This window comes from Scyliorhinus canicula, chromosome 4, assembly GCF_902713615.1.
Source record: "Scyliorhinus canicula chromosome 4, sScyCan1.1, whole genome shotgun sequence".
Classification (NCBI taxonomy): domain Eukaryota; kingdom Metazoa; phylum Chordata; class Chondrichthyes; order Carcharhiniformes; family Scyliorhinidae; genus Scyliorhinus; species Scyliorhinus canicula.
This window is the reverse complement of record NC_052149.1, coordinates 228,045,528-228,065,890: the sequence shown is the minus strand read 5'-3', so window position 1 is coordinate 228,065,890 and position 20,363 is coordinate 228,045,528. Positions and strand designations below refer to the sequence as shown.

General features: G+C 52.6%; 2 protein-coding genes across 4 annotated transcripts in view; one reads left to right on the top strand and one right to left on the bottom strand.

Moving 5' to 3' along the window:
- Positions 1 to 6,254, bottom strand: part of hdac3 (histone deacetylase 3) — a 35,286-nt gene extending 29,032 nt beyond the window's left edge. For both annotated transcript variants that reach the window (XR_005460514.1, XM_038796197.1), the window contains exon 1: positions 6,142 to 6,254. Coding sequence is in view for 1 of the 2 variants with exons in the window: in XM_038796197.1 (XP_038652125.1) it covers positions 6,142 to 6,196 (55 nt within the window). In the remaining variant the exon portion in view is untranslated. The remainder of the gene's footprint in view (positions 1 to 6,141) is intronic.
- A 4,778-nt stretch (positions 6,255 to 11,032) lies between these two features.
- The window catches only part of LOC119965425 (RELT-like protein 2), a 66,636-nt gene continuing 57,305 nt past the window's right edge, over positions 11,033 to 20,363 (top strand). Inside the window, exons 1-2 of one of the 2 annotated variants that reach the window (XM_038796195.1) lie at positions 11,034 to 11,550; positions 11,631 to 11,723. The gene's annotated coding sequence lies outside the window, so the exon portion shown is untranslated. Of the gene's footprint in view, positions 11,551 to 11,630; positions 11,724 to 20,363 lie in introns of both variants that reach the window. The other variant, XM_038796196.1, reaches the window with a different exon arrangement.

The following is a 20,363-nucleotide window of genomic DNA, read 5'->3' as shown; positions in this document are numbered from 1 at the left end:
CCCATCGAGACTGCACCGACTTTCCAAAAGAGCACCCTACCTGGGCCCACTCCCCCACAACCTCACCTAACCGTTGGACGCTAGGGGACAATTTAGCATGGCCAGGCCACCTAACCTGAACATTTTTGTACTGTGGGAGGAAAGCGGAGCACCCAGAGGAAACCCACACAGACATGGGGAGAACCCAGGTTCTGGTCTAGATTTCATGTGGACTTTGCAAGAACTTTAATGAGTTATATGTTTCTAGTCATTGTGGTTGCGCATTCTCAATGGTTAGAAGTGCACATCATTAGCAACATTACAGCTCCCATTACAATAGAGGAGCTACGCCAGGTTTGTTTACAACTCATGGCTTGCTGGACTCTCTGGTTTCTGATAACCGGCCGTTTGATTTGTTCCAAGAGTTTATGGAAAAAAATATAAATGGACTAGGCCATTTGCGCCCTGCTCCTTTTCATCCAACGTTGAATGGTTCAGCAGAGCGAGCTGTCCAGCCACTGAAAGAAGAACTGAAGAGAATGGCAGACGGTACTTTGGGAACTAAGCTCTCACGGCTCTTGTTCCAGTACCATATCATGTCACAAACGACAACAGGAATTTCACCGCCTGAAATGGGTCGGAAGTCAAAATCTGGATCTGCTACATCCGGATGTCAGTGACTGTGACAAGGAGACAGGAAAAGCAGGAGAGGCATTTCAATCCGGATGACTGTGCCTACATCAGGAATGTTGGCAGTAACTAATGACGACTGTCTGGAGTTATTCTGGACCAAAGTGGTCCAGTATCATAATGTTGATTCGCAGATACTAAAATCACATTCGTCTACGCCACCACTCTGAGACAGCTACGATTCCAGATCAAACGACAGAGCCAAATGCTGCTGTAAAAATTCAACAGGAAGTGGTTCCTGTTGCTCAGGGGGACCTAGTGAATGCTACTTAGAGAGGCTGAAGAATTTCCTCTCACTAACAACCAACCTACGACTGTGCCCTCAAGTCAAGCTCAACTGAACCAAAACTCACCAGCGTCTACAGAATCACCAGTGGTTCTACTCAGATCACAACGTAGTCACAGAGTTCCTGAAAGATTATGTTTAATTGCAACATGCATGTTATGTTTGCTGGTGTCTCTCCTCAAAGGGTATTGCAATTTAAGGGTGGGAGAAGTGTTGTAGAGACTTTAATAGTTTTAATAAGCATCTTCCTGTTTGATTAGGTATATGGATGTCTTTAACAAACATGTGCGTGTGACGTCATTGGGAGCGCAGGGTTTCAGTTCAGCCACAAAGCTTGTGTATAGTTGTGTGTAGTTGCAGATGCTGCCTGAAGCCACACTGTATATTTGAAGCCTCAATGTTTTCTGAATTAAAGATTTAAATTTTACATTGCGTTTGACTACCTTTCTTGTGGGTTACCAGAGTGGGTTATGGAGACAGCTTCCACACATACCCGTAGCCTCGTCGCAAAGTATCTAAGAGCACTCAAGTGATGTATGTTTGAGCTGGGGTTCAAGGAAGAGGGAGTGAGGAAAATCTTACCCCTCCTCCAATAAATTTTAAATCACTACACAGACTGATTGATCGTTTCATGGTCCATAAAAGAAAACACTTGGCAAGAGTCAATCGTACATGGACTAAAAACAGAACAGTTGGAAATGCACGGTCAAGATTTGGAGCTCAGCACATCCCAAAGAGCTTTACAGTCATCTTCAAAGTGTAGTCACTGTTGCAATGTACAAAATGTGGCAGCCATTTTGTGCACAGGAAGCTCCCACAAACAGCGAAAGTGACCGGCCTCAGTTGAGGGGAAAACATGAGCCAGAACACCGAGGGAACTCTCGAGCTCTTCTTCGACTGGTGCAACAGAAATATTTCTTACATCCACCCGAGGGGACAGACTTGGTTTAACCCGATAGTATGGTACTCACTCAGTACTGCCCTGAAGTGTTAACTTCAGCTTTACGTTCAAGTCTCCGGAGTGGGACTTGAACCCACAACACTAACTCAAAGGGAACAGAGCTACCATAGGTCAGCAGAGAGATTCAGGGTTTCAAGTAGGTGAATCAGTGAAACTGGCAGCGCAGGCATTAGCACAGGGAGAGTACAAGCTAATTCCCACATAATACTGGCACCTGTACCCTCAGCCCATGAACTCCCTCTTCTTCCTGAATGTATTTGCAGATCCTTAATCTCCCTTCATCCACGATGGAGGGCTGTACGGTTCAACTCCACTTCAGGAAGTGGTTAGTTGCCTTCTTGAACCGCTGCAGTCCTTGAGGTGTAGATACACCCACTGTGCTGTTAGGGAGAGTGTTCCAGGATGTTGCCCCAGCGACAGTGAAGGATCGGCAGAATATTTCCAAGTCAGGGTGGTGAGTGACTTGGAGAAGAACCTCCAGATGATGGGGTTCCCAGCTATCTGGTGCTCTTGTCCTTCTAGATGGTAGTGGTCGTGGGTGTAGGTTTGGAAGGTGTTGTCGAACGAACCTTGGAGTGTTACTGCAGTGCATCTTGTAGATGGTACACACGGCTGCCACTGTTCGTCGGTGGTGGAGGGTTTGAATGTTTGTGGAAGGGGGAGCAATCAAGCAGGTTGCTTTGTCCTGAATGGTGTTGAGCTTCATTGCGGGTAAGAACCTGGCCATGAGGTGTGAGGAATACTCATTGTTGCTGTAGATGATGCAGGTTTGGCACATTCCTCACTTCTGCGCTGTGGCTATCATCTGAGCTACCTTCCACTTTATCTGGAGGTTCAAAATGGGCTGTGTTCACATGGACACAAAATACAAACCACTAGGGGAAAAGAACATGCCCAACATCACCCTAAACCTGATGGCTACATTTGTGTGGCTGCATCAAGCCGTGCATAAATCTTTGTTATGCAAACACCAAGGTTCACTACTGAGGTTCTGCCTGTCCTCAGTGTTGCAAAGGGTGGGTCTGACCACTGCAGAAAGCTCCAAGTAGTTGGACTGTGCTGTACCACTTGTCCCTCGTGGCAGCACCTTTGACCATAAGTCCATCAGGCAGTGGTCTGCGCATGACATCCTAGAGAACCTGCAGGTAAAGAAGACGGTGAGTCCTTTTGGATGGCTTCCTGAGAAGACCATCAAAATTATTTGGCAGAAAGCCTCAGCACGAGAACTTTCAAACAAGCACCAAGACATAGCTTAGCTGGAGTCTCACACCATCCACACATTGCCCTCGAGGTGGCTGTGGTGGGGAAGAGACTATTGTCCATCTCCTTGTGGAATGTGTCTTTGTCTGCTTTATCATTCGATCATAGCTGATTTTTCTCATCCCCATTCTCCTGCCTTCCCCCCGATAACCTTATTAATCAAGAATTAATAAACTCCATTTCTTAGCCATTTTTCATTCATCTGGGGACCCACCCCCACAGCCATCTCCTTCAGAACCCAGTGGTGTAGTCCATCCAGGTTGGGTGATTTATCCACCTTCAGAACTTTCAGCTTCCCCAGCACCACCTCTTTAGTGATGGCCACTACACTCATCTCTTGTTGATTTATTAATGTCACATGTACTAGTGTACAGCAAAAAGTATTGTTTCTTGCATGCTATGCAGACAACACATACCGTACATAGGGAAGGAAGGAGAGACTGCAGAATATAATGTTAGTCATAGCTAGGGTGTGGAGAAAAGATCAACGTAATACGAGGTAGGTCTATTCAAAAGTCTGATGACAGTGGGGAAGAAGATGTTCTTGAGTCAGTTGGTACGTGACCTCAAACTTTGGTATATTTTTCGTGACGGAAGAAGGTGGAAGAGAGTATATCCAGTGTGCCTGGGACCCTTAATTATGCTGACTGCCTTTCCAATGCATCAGGAATTGTAGATAGAGTCGATGGATGGGAGGCTGGTTTGCGTGATGGACTGGGCTACATTCATAACATTTTGGAGTTTCCTGCGGTCTTCGGCCGAGCAAGAACCAAACCAAGCTGTGATACAACCAGAAAGAATGCTTTCTATGGTGCATCTGTAAAGGTTGGTGAGAGTCGGAGCTGACATGCCAAATTTCCTTAGTCTTCTGAGAAAGTAGTCATTATAGTGTCGGCATGGGTGGACCAGGACAGGTTGTTGGTGATCTGGACACCTAAAATCTTGAAGCTCTCGACCCTATCTACTTCGTTCCCACTGATGTAGACAAGGGCATGTTCTCCACTACGCTTCCTGAAGTCAATGACAATCGCCTTTGTTTTGTTGACATTGAGGGAGAGATTATTGTTGTTGCACCAGTTCACCAGATTCTCTATCTCATTCCTGTACTCTGTCTCGTCATTGTTTGAGATCCGACCCACTATGGTGATGTCATCAGCAAATTTGAAAATCGAGTTGGAGGGGAATTTAGCCACACAGTCATAGGTGTATAAGGAGTATAGTAGGGGGCTGAGGACACAGCCTTGTGATGCACTGGTGTTGAGGATGACAGTGGAGGAAGTGTTGTTGCCTATCCTTACTGATTGTGGTCGGTGGGTCCGGAAATTCAGGATCCAGTCACAGAGGGAGGAGCCGAGGCCCAGGCCACTGAGTTTGGAGATGAGTTTCGTAGGAATAATGGTGTTGAAGGCTGAGCTGTAGTCAATAAATAGGTCTGACGGGCAGCACGGTGGCCTAGTGGTTAGCACAACCGCCTCAAGGCGCTGAGGTCCCAGGTTCGATCCCGGCTCTGGGTCACTGTCCGTGTGGAGTTTGCACATTCTCCCCATGTCTGCGTGGGTTCCGCCCCCACAACCCAAAAATGTGCAGAGTAGGTGGATTGGTCACGCTAAATTGCCCCTTAATTGGAAAAAATAATTGGGTAATCTAAATTTTTTTTAAAAAAATGTTTTTTTAAAATAAATAAATAAATAAATAAGAGTCTGACATAGGTGTGTGGCTAGCCTGGGACTCGAGCTTGGTCGGGTACTGTCTTTTGGCATCTTTGATGGACCTCCTTAGATCATATCTGGCTTTCTTGTATAGGTCAGGGTCGCCTGACTTGTACACCTCAGACCTAGACTTCAGCAAGCAGTGGATATCCCTGTTCATCCAGGGTTTCCGGTTGGGAAACACGCAGATTTGCTTCTTTGGCACACAGTCTTTTACTAATGAAGTCAGTTACTGTAGTGGCGTACCTTCCTCTCCCTGTCCCCATATGTTCCACTGGCCCTCTGCTCAATTCCACTGATCTCCAGCGTCTATATGTGCAAATGACCCTACCCTGCTCAAATCCACCCCGCTCCCAGCCTCCATATTTTCCAATGACCCCCCTCCTCAATTCCATCGCTCCCCCAGCCTCTAGATGCCCCAAAGTACATCCATGTCTCCCTCCTTCTCTATTTATTTCTCACCAGTTTCAATATACCCCACATCCTTATTCCACTCCTCCCCCAGCATCTATGTACCCCATGGTACTCCTAATGTCCCCTCCTCTGTCCAAACTCTATCTCCCACCCCATATAACCCAATTTTCCCACCCTACCACTGCACCCGAATATCAGTCATCCCAGTATCTCCACCCTCTGTATCACCCCATATACCCGTGTCCCAACACACACCTAACCCCCCCCCCCGTGCCCAACACCTATCCCTCCCCCAGCATCCACCCACCTAACCGCCCCCCCCCCCACACATAACCCCCCCCCCGTGCCCCAGTGGCCCCCATACCTAAATACCCTCCAGTGACCCCACACCTAAACACCCCCAGTGGCCCCCCCACACCTCAACACCCTCCAGTGCCCCCACACCTAAATACCCCCCAGTGCCCCCCACACTTAAACACCCCCCAGTGCCCCCCACACCTAAACACCCCCCAGTGCCCTCCAAACCTAAATACCCTCCAGTGACCCCACACCTAAACACCCCCAGTGCCCCTCACACCAAAACACCCCTCGTGCCCCCTCACACCCCCCCGTGCCCCCCACACCTAAACACCCCTAGTGCCCCCCACACCTAAACACCCCCCCAGTGCCCCCCACACCGACCCCCCACACCAGTGCCCCCCCCCACCTAAACACCCCCTCCCCCCCCCCCCAGTGAATCCCCCAGCTACCCCCCTTCCCCAAGCTGTGTGCGTGCGCCTTGCTCGGTTCCTCCAGGCCCGGCCTCTCTCTCTCTCTCCATGGCCCCCTCCCGCCTCACTCACCATAGTGAAAGTTGCCCACATCTGGGTCATAAAAGTAGGAGACCTTCCTGGACATGGCGCGCCGGCCCGCAGCACCGACTCCCGCCCACGCACTTGCGTCCTGCGTCACCGCGTCCCTGCGTCTGACGCACACCCCGCAGCGCGCTGTCGTCACGGGTACCGCTGTCCCACCTCCCGGAAGGGGCGGGCCGGGGCGATAGGTGACGTTTGGTAACCCTGGTGACAGCGCGGCGTCCCCCCCTGGCAACCGAGGGGCGGCTGTCACTCAACCAGGGGCCAGAGGGGTCAAGGGTTGGGATCAGGCTCAAGGTCATAACCAGGGCCATGTTGGGGTTAGGGGTCAAAATAAGGTCCCCAAGAGAGCCCAGGGCAAAAGGAGAGAGTAATAGGGGAGCGTAATAGGAGAGGGTAATAGGGGAGGGTAATAGGGGAGGGTAATAGGAGAGGGTAATAGGGGAGGGTAGTTGGGGAGGACCAGACGGGGGATCATTAAGGGGCGGCATTTGGCGACCAACATTAGGAGGTTGCTGAATGTAAATATGATGCCTCCAAAGGGGCGCGAGTTTGAGGTGTTGGTGGCAGAGAAGGCCTTTGATCGGGTGGAGTGGCAATACATACGGGAGGTCCTGGGGCGGTTTGGGCAGAGATTTGTGGATTAGTTCCGGTTGCTATAACAGACATTGGTGGCGGGTGTGCAAATGAATCGGGTGAGATCAGATTACTTCAGGTTTCACTGGGGGACGAGGTAGGGGTGTCCACTTTCCCCACTGTTGTTTGCCTTGGCTATAGAGCCGTGGGCATTGGCATTGAGACCGTCGAGGATCTGGCAGGAGATAATATGCGGGGGGGGGGGGGGGTGGGGGAGCACAGGGTCTCGCTCTACGCAGACGATCTACTTCTGTACATTTCGGACACGCTGGGGGGGATGGAGGCATTATGGGGATATTAGAGGAATTCGGCTGGTTTTCGGGCGAGGGGACAGGAGAAGGCGTTGGGTGAGATGCCGTTCAAAGTGGTGGGAGGGAGCTTTCGATATTTGGGTATCCAGGTGGCGCGAGAGTGGGAGCAGTTACATAAACTGAATTTGGGACACTTGGTAGAACAGATGAGGGGGGACTTTCGGAGGTGGGATGCGCTCCCGTTGTCATTGGCGGGACAGGTTCAGACGGTTAAAATGACAGTCCTCTCGAGGTTTCCGTTTGTTTTTCAGAGCCTCCCAATTTTTATTGCCAAGGCGTTCTTCAAATAAGTGAAAGCTGAGATCTCAGGATTTATTTGGACGGGTAAAACCCCGCGGGTGAAAAAGTTGGTGCTGGAGCAGAGGCGTGGGGGTAGGGGGGTGGGGGGTCTGGTTCTTCCGAATTTTATTAATTACTACTGGGCGGGGAATATTGCGACGGTCAGGAAGTGGATAGTGGGGTGGGGTCGGTATGGGAGCGGGTGGAGGCGGCATCATGTAAGGGCACGAGTCTGGGGGCCTCTGCCATTCTCGCTGGCGTGATACTCTACAAGCCCGGTGGTAGTGGCAGCCCTGAGGGTGTGGGGACAGTGGAGGCAGCATGAGGGGGCATTGGTGTGAGCACCGATATGTGATAATCATCGGTTAGCTCCGGGGGGGGGGGGGGGGGGGGGGGAGGGGTGGGGGGGGGGCTGAACGGTGGTGGGTGGGGAGGTGGGTTGGCGGGTTTCGGAGGTGATTTCTTTATTGATGAATATTTCCCAAGCCTGGAGGAGGTGGAGTTGGAGTTGCCAGGGTGGCATGGGTTCGGGTTTCTTCGGGTGAGGGATTTTGTGCGGAGGCAGGTTTCGAGCTTCCCGCACCTGCCGCACCGGAGGCCAGGATACGATGATGTCGAGAACAGCAGTAGGAGAGGGGAAGGTCTCAGAGATCTATAAGGAGCTGATGGAGTGGGAGGGAGCTCCGATAGGGGAGGTGAAGAGAAAGTGGTAAGAAGAGCTGGGTGGGGAGTTGGAGGTCGGGTCATAGGAGGAGGCCCTGAGGAGAGTTAATGCATTCTCATCGTGTGCCAGGCTCAGCCCGGTACAGTTTAAGGTGGTCCACAGGGCGCACATGACTGTGGCCCGGATGAGCAGGTTCTTTGAGGGGGTGGAGGATAGGTGCGGGCGCTGTGCGAGGGGTCCTGCGAATCATGTCCATATGTTTTGGACATGCCTGAGGCTGAGGGTTTCTGACAGGGATTTGCTGACGTCATGTTAGAGCTCTTAAAAGTGAGGGTGGCGCTGAGTCCAGAGGTGGCGATCTTTGGTGTATCGAAAAACCCGGGAGCCCAGGGGATGAGAGAGGCCGAAATCCTGGCCTTTACCTCCCTGGTGGCCCGGAGACAGATCTTACTAGGTTGGAGGGACTCGGAGCCCCCGAAGTCGGGGTGGGGCGTGGGGGGGGGGGGGGGGGGGGAGGGTGGTTAGCGACATGGCTGGGTTTCTCAGACTCAAAAACTTAAGTTCGCCTTGAGGGATTTGTTGTAAGGGTTTGCTCGGAGGTAGCAGCCATTCATCGACTTCTTCAAGGCAAATTAAGCTGGTCAGCAGAGGGAAGTGGGGGGAAGGGGGAGAAAGGTGAGGCATGGGAGAGATGAGTAAAGACAGAAGAACCAACGAGGGGGGAGGTGGTGTTGGGGAAGGTGGCATTGTTTGTGTCAGCCATGTTGGCTGGGGTCTCTGCTTGGGGCGGGATTGTTGGTTATTTTGTTGTGTTTTTATTTTTGTTGACATTTGATGTTTAAAATTGTTAAAATTATAAATGCCTCAAAAAAATATTTTCTAAAAACGAAACATAATTTTCAAGCTTTTATACTTGATACCCCGTCCTATGAAGACAAGCATGCCACGAGCTTTCTTTACCACCATTTTCACCTGTGGATCTGTGGACCTGCACGCCCAGATCTCTCTGTGCCTCTCTGCTCCTGAAGGTTCTGCCGTTTACATTATAGATCCCATCTGAATTGGATCTTCCAAAATGCATCACCTCGGATTTGTCCGGGTTAAATTCCATCTACCATTTCTCAGCCCAATTTTGAAATGAAATGAAAATCGCTTATTGTCACAATTCGGCTTCAAATGAAGTTACTGTGAAAATCCCCCAGTCGCCACACTCCACCGCCTGCTCGGGGAGGCTGGTACGGGAATGATCGCTATCCTCAACTCCTGCAATCTTAGTATCACCCGTGGTTATATGATGCTTTGGGTTTGCATTTGGTGTTCGGGCCTGTTGCCAAGTCACTGTAGCCACTGACCATCATGGCGGCTTGTGCTAGATCATAGCTGATTACAATTTTCCTCTGTCATCGACTAGTGTATGCAAGGTGCAAGAATCAACATTTAGGGCTTTCATGTCTGTTACACTTGTCGCAATCTTGAAGCAGAGAGCTTTGGTCATCCTACTGTCCGTCTGGCTCAGCCTACACAGCCATACAGAAAATCGGGAGGGACGCAACTGCCTTCTCTCCGCGAACAAAAATTGCCTCTGCTCTTTGAGAGGACTGCTACATTTGTGATTTTGTCCTTCCATGGGATGCCCAGTAAAATGTTGTGGATAGGGCTCAGAAACAAATTGTCCTCCTCGAGAATGCCAAGGGCACCAAATCCAATTGGAATGCCTTAAATGAATGAAGATAGCTCACTATGGCAAAACAATCAGGCCACAAGATGGATAGAGAGAAACTTGTGGCTCTTGTCGTGGGAAGTTCTGAAGAAGGGTGTATATAACCTTAAAATCAGAGATAGGCCATTCAGGGATGAAATGCTGCTTCACACAAAGGAGAGCAAAAATCTGGAATTCTCCTGTCTCATAAACTGCTGAGGTTGAGAAAAATTGAAGATTTCAAAACTGAAATTGATTGATTTTTGTTAGGGAAGGAAAACAAAGGTTAAGGAACCGCAACTGATAGAGTTAATATGCTGATCTCTCATGATCTAATTGAATGATGCATCAGGTTCGAGGGGCTAAATGGCAATATCCTGGTCTGATGATATATCTTCGAATCACACCAGTCCACAACAATTGGTATTCATACAATACAATGGCCCAATGAGTTTCAAAGGAGCATAAACCTGACAAAATTGAACCCAAAGCCAGGTAAGGAGATAGGAGGACTGATGAACAAAGGTTTGGCCACACAAGTCAATTTTAAGGAGCATCGTAAAGGAGGACAGAGAGGTAGCGGGACAGGGGAGTTTACAGAGGGAATTCCAGAGGTTCGGATTGAGGCAGCTGGAAGCTGGACCCACAATGGTAGAGCGATTCAAATCTGGAATATGCAAGAGGCCAGAAATGAAGGAGTGCAGAGATCTGGGAGCATTGTGCAGGATTCCAGGAGCCCAGATTAGACTCTGGCCTGATGCAGAGCTTTGAGCAGATTTTCGATGGTGGAGCCGCCTTTGCTTCTGAGTCAGGCTTAAGTCCAACATCGGGGCCTCTGTGTTGCACATGATCTTCAATCCTTGTCTTTCAGGATGCAGCAGACTGACGTGCACATTTCTGGCCAAAAACACGCAGGCACCTAATGTACATGTATACCCTGGGCCCACTCTATGGTCTACATGCTCAAGTGCAATTGAATCCAGCTGCTGGTGCAGCAGTTAGGGCCCACTATACTTTGTAAAATTCATTCATAGGATGTGGGCACTGCTGGAACCAGCATTTATTGCCAAGCCTTAATGAAGGCATTTCAGAGTCAACTACATTGCTGTGGGTCTGGAGTCATGTGTAAGCCAGACCACGGAAGGATGGCATATTGCCTTCCCTCAAGGCATTAGAGAGCCGTTTGTACAGCAATCGACAATGGTTTCACGGTCGGCAGCTTTTAATTCCACATTTTTATTGAATTCAAATTTTGTCAGCCGCCGTGGTGGGATTTGAATTTGGGTCCCCAGAGCATTACCCCGGATCTCTGGCTCACTAGTTCGGTGACAATACCACTCTGCCGTTGCCTCCCATGCAGCAGGTGAATGAGTGAGTTGAAGGTCACAGCTACACTGCAGCAGGCGAGTGTGTAACTGGTGAGTCCAAGCTATACTGCAGGAGGTGATTGTGTAGCCAGTCCCAGATAGGGCAGACCCAGCGAACAAATGGTTGAAAGATAAAAGCTAAGGGCTGGAGTTGCGGTGGAGCAGAATGCTGATGGAAAGAGAGAGGAAGAGTCAGAGTGGGAGAGGAGAGTTCGCAAGAGAGGTAAGCAGATACTTGCATCGTCCTATGGGTCTCTTCTTATGTACCTTTTGCTGACTGATTATTGCAAAGGACAGTCAATGCCCTTCAGAATGAGCAACTCGGATTCACTATTGCTGGGATGATGCAGTCACAGTGTGAACAAGGCTACTTCCTGCAGTTTAACCCATTCCAGTGACAAACAAGTCGGAGAGGGGACAAGGTTAATGAAGATGCAGTGGGTAAGTGACACCCAGTTTGAAATTTTAATACGTGGTGTTTGTCGGAGGAATTGACAGGGTAAGCAGATTTCCATTTTTAGGATTCCAGGATGAATGACATGCAAGGAGACTTGACGTCAACGTGAGGAAGCAGACTGAACACAAAAGGACTCAGCCCTCTACATCCAGTCAAGGTTGGTGTTACGTAAAGAGATATTTTATTATCTGAGGTTCTGGAACGGGTGCTGAATTTAACTGTCATTTATTCTGCAGCGAGCAGTTTGTATTATTTAAAAGGTATTTTCCTGCTGCTGTTTTCTTACTTTGAAATGAGTCACCAAGGTCTCACGTCAGTCTTTTCCCTGCAGGATTTGGCTGTACTTGCATGAGGTGGAATCACTGTCCTTACTGATGTCCTTTTAAACAAAGGCCACACGGCTGTCATTTTTGAATGTGCTCGGGGAGCTGGATGATGTGACTGTCAGGGGGGGGGGGGGGGATAACAGTCTCATAGTCCGGATTCATGAATGTTAATAGCGAGCTCTCCCGGGGCAGAAGCAGCAACGAGTGGAAACCATCCCCACAAAGGGAATATTGCCCGGATCAGTTTCGTGAAAAGCCTTCATGGTCTCGAACACTGACCTCTGTGTCAAACCTGAATTTCTATAGCCCCTTTCGCCACTCCAGGACATCTCAAGGTGCTTTGCAGCCAATGAAATACTCTTTGAAATGCAGTAATGTGGGAAACACAGTCGCCAGTTTGTATACAGAACCTCCCACAATGTGACAATGCAAGATAATTTGTTGAGTGGTATTAGTTTAGGATAGAAATGGCTCCGCGTGTTGGAGAGACCTTCCCTGTTCTGCTTTCTAATCAGGTTTGTAGGATCTTTTACGTCCATTTGAGGGAGACAGCCTTCAGAACTGACCCTCTGACAGTGCAGCTCTCGCTCAGTACTGACCCTCTGACAGTGCTGCACTCCCTCAGTACTGACCCTCTGACAGTGCAGCACTCCCTCAGTACTGACACTCTGACAATGCAGTGTTCCCTCAGTACTGACCCTCTGACAGTGCAGCACTCCCTCAGTACTGACCCTCTGACAGTGCAGCTCTCCCTCAGTACTGACCCTCTGACAGTGCAACACTCCCTCAGTACTGACCCTCTGACAGTGCAGCACTCCCTCAGTGCTGACCCTCTGACAGTGCAGCACTCCTTCAGTACTGACCCTCTGACAGTGCAGCACTCCCTCAGTACTGTCCCTCTGACAGTGCAGCACTCCCTCAGTACTGACCCTCTGACAGTGCAGCACTCCCTCAGTACTGATCCTCTGACAGTGCAGCACTCCCACAGTACTGATCCTCTGACAGTGCGGCACTCCCTCAGTACAGACCCTCTGACAGTGCAGCACTCCCTCAGTACTGACCCTCTGACAGTGCAGCACTCCCTCAGTACTGACCCTCTGACAGTGCAGCACTCCCTCAGTACTGATCCTCTGACAGTGCAGCACTCCCACAGTACTGATCCTCTGACAGTGCGGCACTCCCTCAGTACAGACCCTCTGACAGTGCAGCACTCCCTCAGTACTGACCCTCTGACAGTGCAGCACTCCCTCAGTACTGACCCTCTGACAGTGCAGCACTCCCTCAGTACTGTCCCTCTGACAGTGCAGCACTCCCTCCTCGCTAGCTAGGGGCACACTGCCACCCACGTTAGCACAGGCCTCAATCTCGCTGATACCTAAGAAAGACAAAGACCCAACGGAATGTGGGTCATACAGACCCATATCTCTGCTGAACGCAGACGCCAAAATACTGGCCAAAATCCTAGCCAAAAGGCTAGAAGACTGTGTACCTGAGGTGGTCACAGAGGACCAGACGGGCTTCGTCAAAGGTAGACAGCTTACCGCGAACATCAGGCGCCTGCTGAACGTGATAATGACCCCCTCCGGGGAGAGAACACAAGAGGTGATCGTCTCCCTGGACGCAGAAAAGGCCTTCGACAGAGTCGAATGGAAATACCTCATAGAGGTACTGGAGCGGTTCGGGCTTGGAACAGGGTTCACCGCTTGGGTAAAGCTCCTATACAACGCTCCCATGGCGAGTGTACGGACCAACAATACCAACTCCCAATACTTCCAGCTGCACAGGGGCACCAGACAAGGATGCCCACTGTCCCCGCTGCTGTTCGCACTAGCAATCGAACCGTTAGCAATCGCGCTCAGGGCAGCAAAAAATTGGAGGGGGATCCGAAGGGGAGGTAGAGAGCACAGAGTCTCACTCTATGCGGATGATCTGCTCCTCTATATCTCGGACCCACAAAGCAGCATGGACGGAATCATAGCGCTCCTGAAAGAGTTTGGAGCCTTCTCGGGCTACAAATTCAACATGAGCAAAAGTGAGATCTTCCCAGTACACCCGCAAGGGGGGGGGGGCAGCACTAAAGGGGCTGCCGTTCAAACAAGCCCGAAATAAATTCCGCTACCTGGGGATCCAAATAGCCCATGACTGGAAAGGAATCCACAAATGGAACCTCACCAGCCTGACGGAGGAAGTTAAAAAGGACCTGCAAAGATGGAACACACTCCCGCTCTCCCTTGCGGGGAGAGTCCAGACGATCAAAATGAACGTACTGCCCAGGTTCCTTTTCCTGTTTAGATCCATTCCGATCTACATCCCCAAGGCCTTTTTCAAAGTGCTGGACAAACATATCATGGCGTTCGTATGGGGGGGTAAAAATGCTAGGATCCCAAAGAAGGTCATACAAAAAACAAAATCCAGGGGGGGGGCTAGCCCTCCCGAATCTACAATTCTACCACTGGGCGGCAACAGCAGAGTGAGTAAGGGGATGGATCCAGGAGCCAGAAGCCGAGTGGGTGCGTGCGGAGGAGGCCTCCTGCATGGGAACCTCCCTCCGGGCCCTCGCCACGGCAGCACTCCCATCCCCACCCAAAAAACACTCCACCAGCCCAGTGGTGACAGCCACCCTCCAATCCTGGAACCAACTGCGGCAGCAATTTGGCCTGTACAAAATGTCGGACAAGGCTCCCATCTGCAACAACCATAGGTTCAAACCAGCACTGACCGACGCCACCTTCAAAAGGTGGAGGCAGGACGGGGGGACACTGACAGTCAGGGACCTATACACGGACGACAGGATCGCAACACTGGACGAACTGACAGAGAAATTTCAGCTAGCTGGGGGGAACGAGCTACGGTACCTGCAGCTCAAAAACTTCCTACGAAAGGAGACAAGGACGTACCCACAACCGCCACGACAGACACTATTGGAAGACCTACTGGACGCAAGTATCCTAGAGAAAGGGAACTGTAGTGACATGTATGACCGACTGGTAGATAGGGACGACACCGTACTGGACGCAACAAGAAGGAAATGGGAGGACGACCTGGGGATGGAGATAGGGTGGGGACTCTGGAGCGAAGCACTGCATAGGGTCAACTCCACCTCCACGTGCGCAAGGCTCAGCCTGACGCAACTAAAAGTGGTACATAGAGCCCACTTAACGAGAAACCGTATGAGTAGGTTCTTCCCGGAGGTGGAGGACAAATGTGAGCGGTGCCAGAGAGGCCCGGCCAACCACGCCCACATGTTCTGGTCTTGCCCCAGACTTGTGGAGTACTGGACAGCCTTCTTCGAGGCTATGTCCAAAGTGGTGGGGGTGAGGGTGGAGCCATGCCCGATAGTGGCGGTCTTCGGGGTTTCAGACCAGCCAGATCTATTCCTGGGGAGGAGGGCGGACGCCCTTGCCTTTGCCTCCCTGATTGCCCGCCGTAGAATCCTGTTTGGCTGGCGGTCAGCAGCACCACCCAGAGCTGCAGACTGGCTGTCCGACCTCTCGGAATCTCTCCAAATGGAGAAAATCAAATTCGCCATCTGAGGGTCGGACGACGGCTTCCACAGAACGTGGGAGCCATTCATGCAATTATTCCGGGACCTGTTTGTGGCCAATGTACATGAGGAAGAATAGTCGGGTGGCCAAGAACCAGGGGAAAATGGACGGGAATCGGGGGAAGGTAGCCGGGGGGAGGGGGGGTGGGGGGGATACGGGCTCGGTATGGGGGTTTGATGGCAAGCTAAGGCCCAAAACCAAACTATAAATAAATGCCTATAAACATGTGCCTCGGCCATATTGGGGAATGTAAAATATGTATGCTGGCTAAAGGGGGCGGCCACAATTATTGTTATGAAGATGCTTACCTGTAAATATTCATGTTAAATTTTTGTGTTTTCCTTTTTTTCCTTTTTTTTTTCTCTCTCTCTAATAACTTGTAATTTGTCATGTATAAAATATGAAAACTCAATAAAAAAACATTTATAAAAAAGTGCAGCACTCCCTCAGTACTGTCCCTCTGACAGTGCAGCAGTCCCTCAGTACTGACCCTCTGACAATGCAGCATTCCCTCAGTACTGACCCTCTGACAGTGCAGCACTCCCTCAGTACTGACCCTCTGACAGTGCAGCACTCCCTCAGTACTGACCCTCTGACAGTGCCGCACTCCCTCAGTACTGACCCTCTGACAGTGCAGCACTCCCTCAGTACTGACCCTCTGACAGTGCAGCGCTCCCTCAGTACTGACCCTCTGACAGTGCAGCGCTCCCTCAGTACTGACCCTCTGACAGTGCAGCACTCCCTCAGTACTGTCCCTCTGACAGTGCAGCACTCCCTCAGTACTGATCCTCTGACAGTGCAGCACATCTTGTAGGCGGGTTCCAGGTCCCACCTTGACGTGGCGAGGTTCCAAATAACACCAATTGAGGGCAATGTCGTTAACGGGACGGACGCCCTATCTAACGGCCTCCCGAGATCTAACCCAGCGGGAGACCACGTGGGCGGCCTTTAGCTCACCTGTTTAAAAATGGGAAGCTGGCAAAATGGCTGCTGGGGGGGATTGGAAGAGCTGAGTAGCCATCTTCGAAATTGGGCATGAAGCCCGGGGGCTCTGGAACTGCTGCCCCAGTGCTGGGTGGGTGGGGGTGGGGGGGGGGGGGGGGGGGGGAGGAGGGGAGCCCCTCCGTTTGGGTGGGCCTGATCAGAAGGGCCGGGCGCCACCGGTAAGGGGTTACACCTGGGCAGGGAGATGTGAGAGGCTTAGCGCCCATGCCCCCCCCGGGATTGTGTATACCCATAACAGGGGCAACTTTAGCCGCCACCTGTCCGTCTCACCAAACACCCCCAGAGCCATGACAACGGTAATATGGTGTAGGTCACTTCAACTCCCCCTAACTGTCAGCAGCCACGGACTGCACAGCTGAAGGCTATTGCTGATGGGGAATTGGCTCTCAAGTGGAATACCTTGGGTACACGCGCCATGTCTCAGGCGAGTGTTACTGCCTAACAGCCCAGTCAAACTCTGAGGCCTGGACACTTTAACCTGAACTCTTGGTGTGTCAACAGCACAGGGAACCTCCGCCCGGTCCAAGTAATGTTCCTGGCAGGTGTCAGGGACCCAGAGTCTGGTGTCTGGGATCCAGGGCCTCTGCTGTGGCCGGGGGTATGTGTGCAGGGCGGAGTTCCCCCAGCGCTACTGGCTCGTTGGATGGCACCCTTCGAGAAGGCAGGGAACGTAAGGGTGGTGGAGGTTTGGGGGACACGAGGGTCCCGAGGTTGATGCCATCACTGATTATCGGCCTCTCACCCTCTCTAATTCCTTGCAGCTATCACATTATGGATGGTATTGTGGGCCCTGCGGTGGCTGCCCACATGGTGCTGCTGGCAGGCCAGGCGGCCAGATGCAGGAGAAATTGATGTACCATCAATTGGATGCGAGACACGATGAAGATCCAAACTGTGGCTTTAATCAGCTAGTTGTTAGCCCGGTGGTCGACTACAGAGAAAGGCCGACCGCCGGGAACTCTGGGTACTTATACCCTGCCTTGGAGGCGGGGTCTACTTGCCTCTCGACCAATTGGTGAGCAGTCACATGACTAGTCCCAGCCAATCAGACGAGAGGCACATGACCAGCCAGAGCCAATGGGAAACCAATGCTCTGCACCAATGGCAGTGCTCCCATTCATACCACCACAGAAGGCTGCAGCAGCAATAGTGACACAGGCTCGAGACGGCAGCCCATGTACAGGGCTCCACCACCCCCGTCCCCCCCACCCTGAAGACCCAGCCACCCATTGGGCCAGGGAGGGACCCAGAGGGGGATGATGTCCTCCGAGGTGGAAGGTGTGAGTGACGCCTCGATGGTGACATCACCGGAGCTCCCTCCGAGGTGTTCTCTTGGAAGGCGGGGGGGGTGGGGGGGCTGTCCCGAATGGACCGGCACCATCCGATGGAGATCCTGCGGGAGAATGGACATATGGTCAGTGAGAGGAGAGGAAATCATTTCACTTGCATCTCTTCCAATCTGGTCTATTGCATTCGCTGCTCCCAATGTGGTCTTCTCTATATCGGAGAGACTAAACGCAGACCGGGTGATCGCTATGCTGAGCACCTTCGGTCTGTGCGCATTCAGGCCCCTGACCTTCCCGTTGCTTGCCATTTTAACAAAAGACCCTGTTCCCATGCCCACATGTCTGTCCCTGGCCTACTGCAATGTTCCAGTGAAGCTCAACGGAAACTGGAGGAACAACATCTCATCTTCCGGTGAGGCACGTTACAGCCTTCCGGTCTCAACATCAAATTCAATAATTTCAGATGATTAGCTCTACCCCACCTCGACCCATTTGTTTTCATCCCATATATATTCCCCCCCCCCACTCTTTCACCCTATCTTATCCCCCTTCCTTTCCTTTTCTCCCCTTTGCTTCCCCTCCCCCCTTTTTATCATTTTACCTCTCTCCTACCCCCACCCCCCACATCTACGTCTGTCACAGTGTACCCTCTGTTGTTAGATTCTCTGCTGTTTGGCCTGTCACACCTTTTATTCTCTCTGGGGACTGCTATTAGCACTCTGTTCCCTTGGTTTCTGTGGCTGTGACTCATCTTTCATTCCCTCACCTCACAGTATAAATATTTCCCACTTTCTATGTCTTTTAGCTGTGACAATGGGTCATCGGACTCGAAACCTTAGCTCTTTTCTCCCCTTACAGATGCTGCCAGACCTGCTGAGATTTTCCAGCATTTTCTCTTTTGGGAGGATCATTATGTCAGACCGAACAACTCACTTGCAACGGATCACATGGGTGGGGGGGGGGGGGGGTGGATCCTCACCTCTGTGACGTAGGCCAACCTCGCTGTCAGTGACTGCGTTATCCTCGCTTACCCACACAACTTCCAGGGTCCATTCCTCATAGGGGGTGAGGACCCTGATGTCTGGCACCCCGCCTGGGTCAATGCCTCCTGCAGGGACAGAGAGAGGGCATTGTGAGCTGCATGCTTCATGCATTATATATTGGGGGGGGGGGGGTCTATGCCAGGAGATGGGCATGGGAACGGTTGTTGGGCATGGGTGGGTTGTGCTGATGGGTGTCAGAGTGCTGGGGGGGAGGGAGTGGTGTGTAGTGCCAGCCGCCATCCTAGTTGGGGGGGGGGTTTGGTGGTGGCATGAGGGACTGTTGCCAAAGGGTAGATGCCAAGTCACTGGTGCGGCCCAGTGAGGGTCGTTGAGTTTCTTACAGCACTGGACAGTGGTCCTCCTTGTAAAGCTCCGCAAGGTGACGTCCTCTGGCTGACCTGTGGCTGACTTTACTACATCCTGAGGGGAATAGAGTGCCCCGTCTCAACACCACTGTGTCCAACAGTCAGGCCAAGTTGGCATCCCTGAAACGCGGAGCTGGTCTGCGTGGTGGCATGGCAAAGCCCATGGGGGATCTTTACAGGTCGCGGTCTCGCTGGATTGACCATCAGGAAGCACCCAGCAGGTCGCGCCAAACTTAGTGGTTCACCCGTTAGACCGTGCCCTCTGTTTCTGCATGTTTCAAGGCCTCATTCTAGCTATCTTCCCAATCAGTCTGTGAGTAACGGTATCTGCTGCTTCACAAGGCCCATTGTATACATTGGGCGCGATTCTCCGAGCCCGAGCCAGGCCGGAGAATCGGCGCGACCGAGCCCCGCGCCGGGCCGGAGAATCGGCGCGACCGTGCCCCGCACCGGGCCGGAGAATCACCGTGCCCCGCGCCAGGCCGGAGAATCGGCGCGACCGAGCCCCGCGCCGGGCCGGAGAATCGCCGCGACCGTGCCCCGCGCCAGGCCGGAGAATCGCCGTGACCGAGCCCTGCGCCGGGCCGGAGAATCGGCGCGACCGTGCCCCGCACCGGGCCGGAGAATCACCGTGCCCCGCGCCAGGCCGGAGAATCACCGTGACCGTGCCCCGTGCCGGGCCGGAGAATCACCGTGACCGTGCCCCGCGCCAGGCCGGAGAATCACCGTGACCGAGCCCCGCGCCGGGCCGGAGAATCGCCGCGACTGAGCCCCGCGCCGGGCCGGAGAATCACCGTGACCGTGCCCCGCGCCGGGCCGGAGAATCGCCGCGACCGCGCCGGGCCGGAGAATCGCCGCGACCGCGCCCCGCGCCGGGCCGGAGAATCGGCGTGACCACGCCCCGCGCCGGAGAATCGCCGCGACCGTGCCCCACGCCGGGCCGGAGAATCGCCGCGACTGAGCCCCGCGCCGGGCCAGAGAATCACCGTGACCGTGCCCCGCGCCGGGCCGGAGAATCGCCGCGACAGAGCCCCGCGCCAGGCCGGAGAATCACCATGACCGCGCCCCGCGCTGGGCCGGAGAATCGCCGCGACAGAGCCCCGCGCCAGGCCGGAGAATCACCGTGACCGTGCCCCGCGCCGGGCCGGAGAATCGCCGCGACAGAGCCCCGCGCCAGGCCGGAGAATCACCGTGACCGCGGCCCGCGCCGGGCCGGAGAATCGCCGT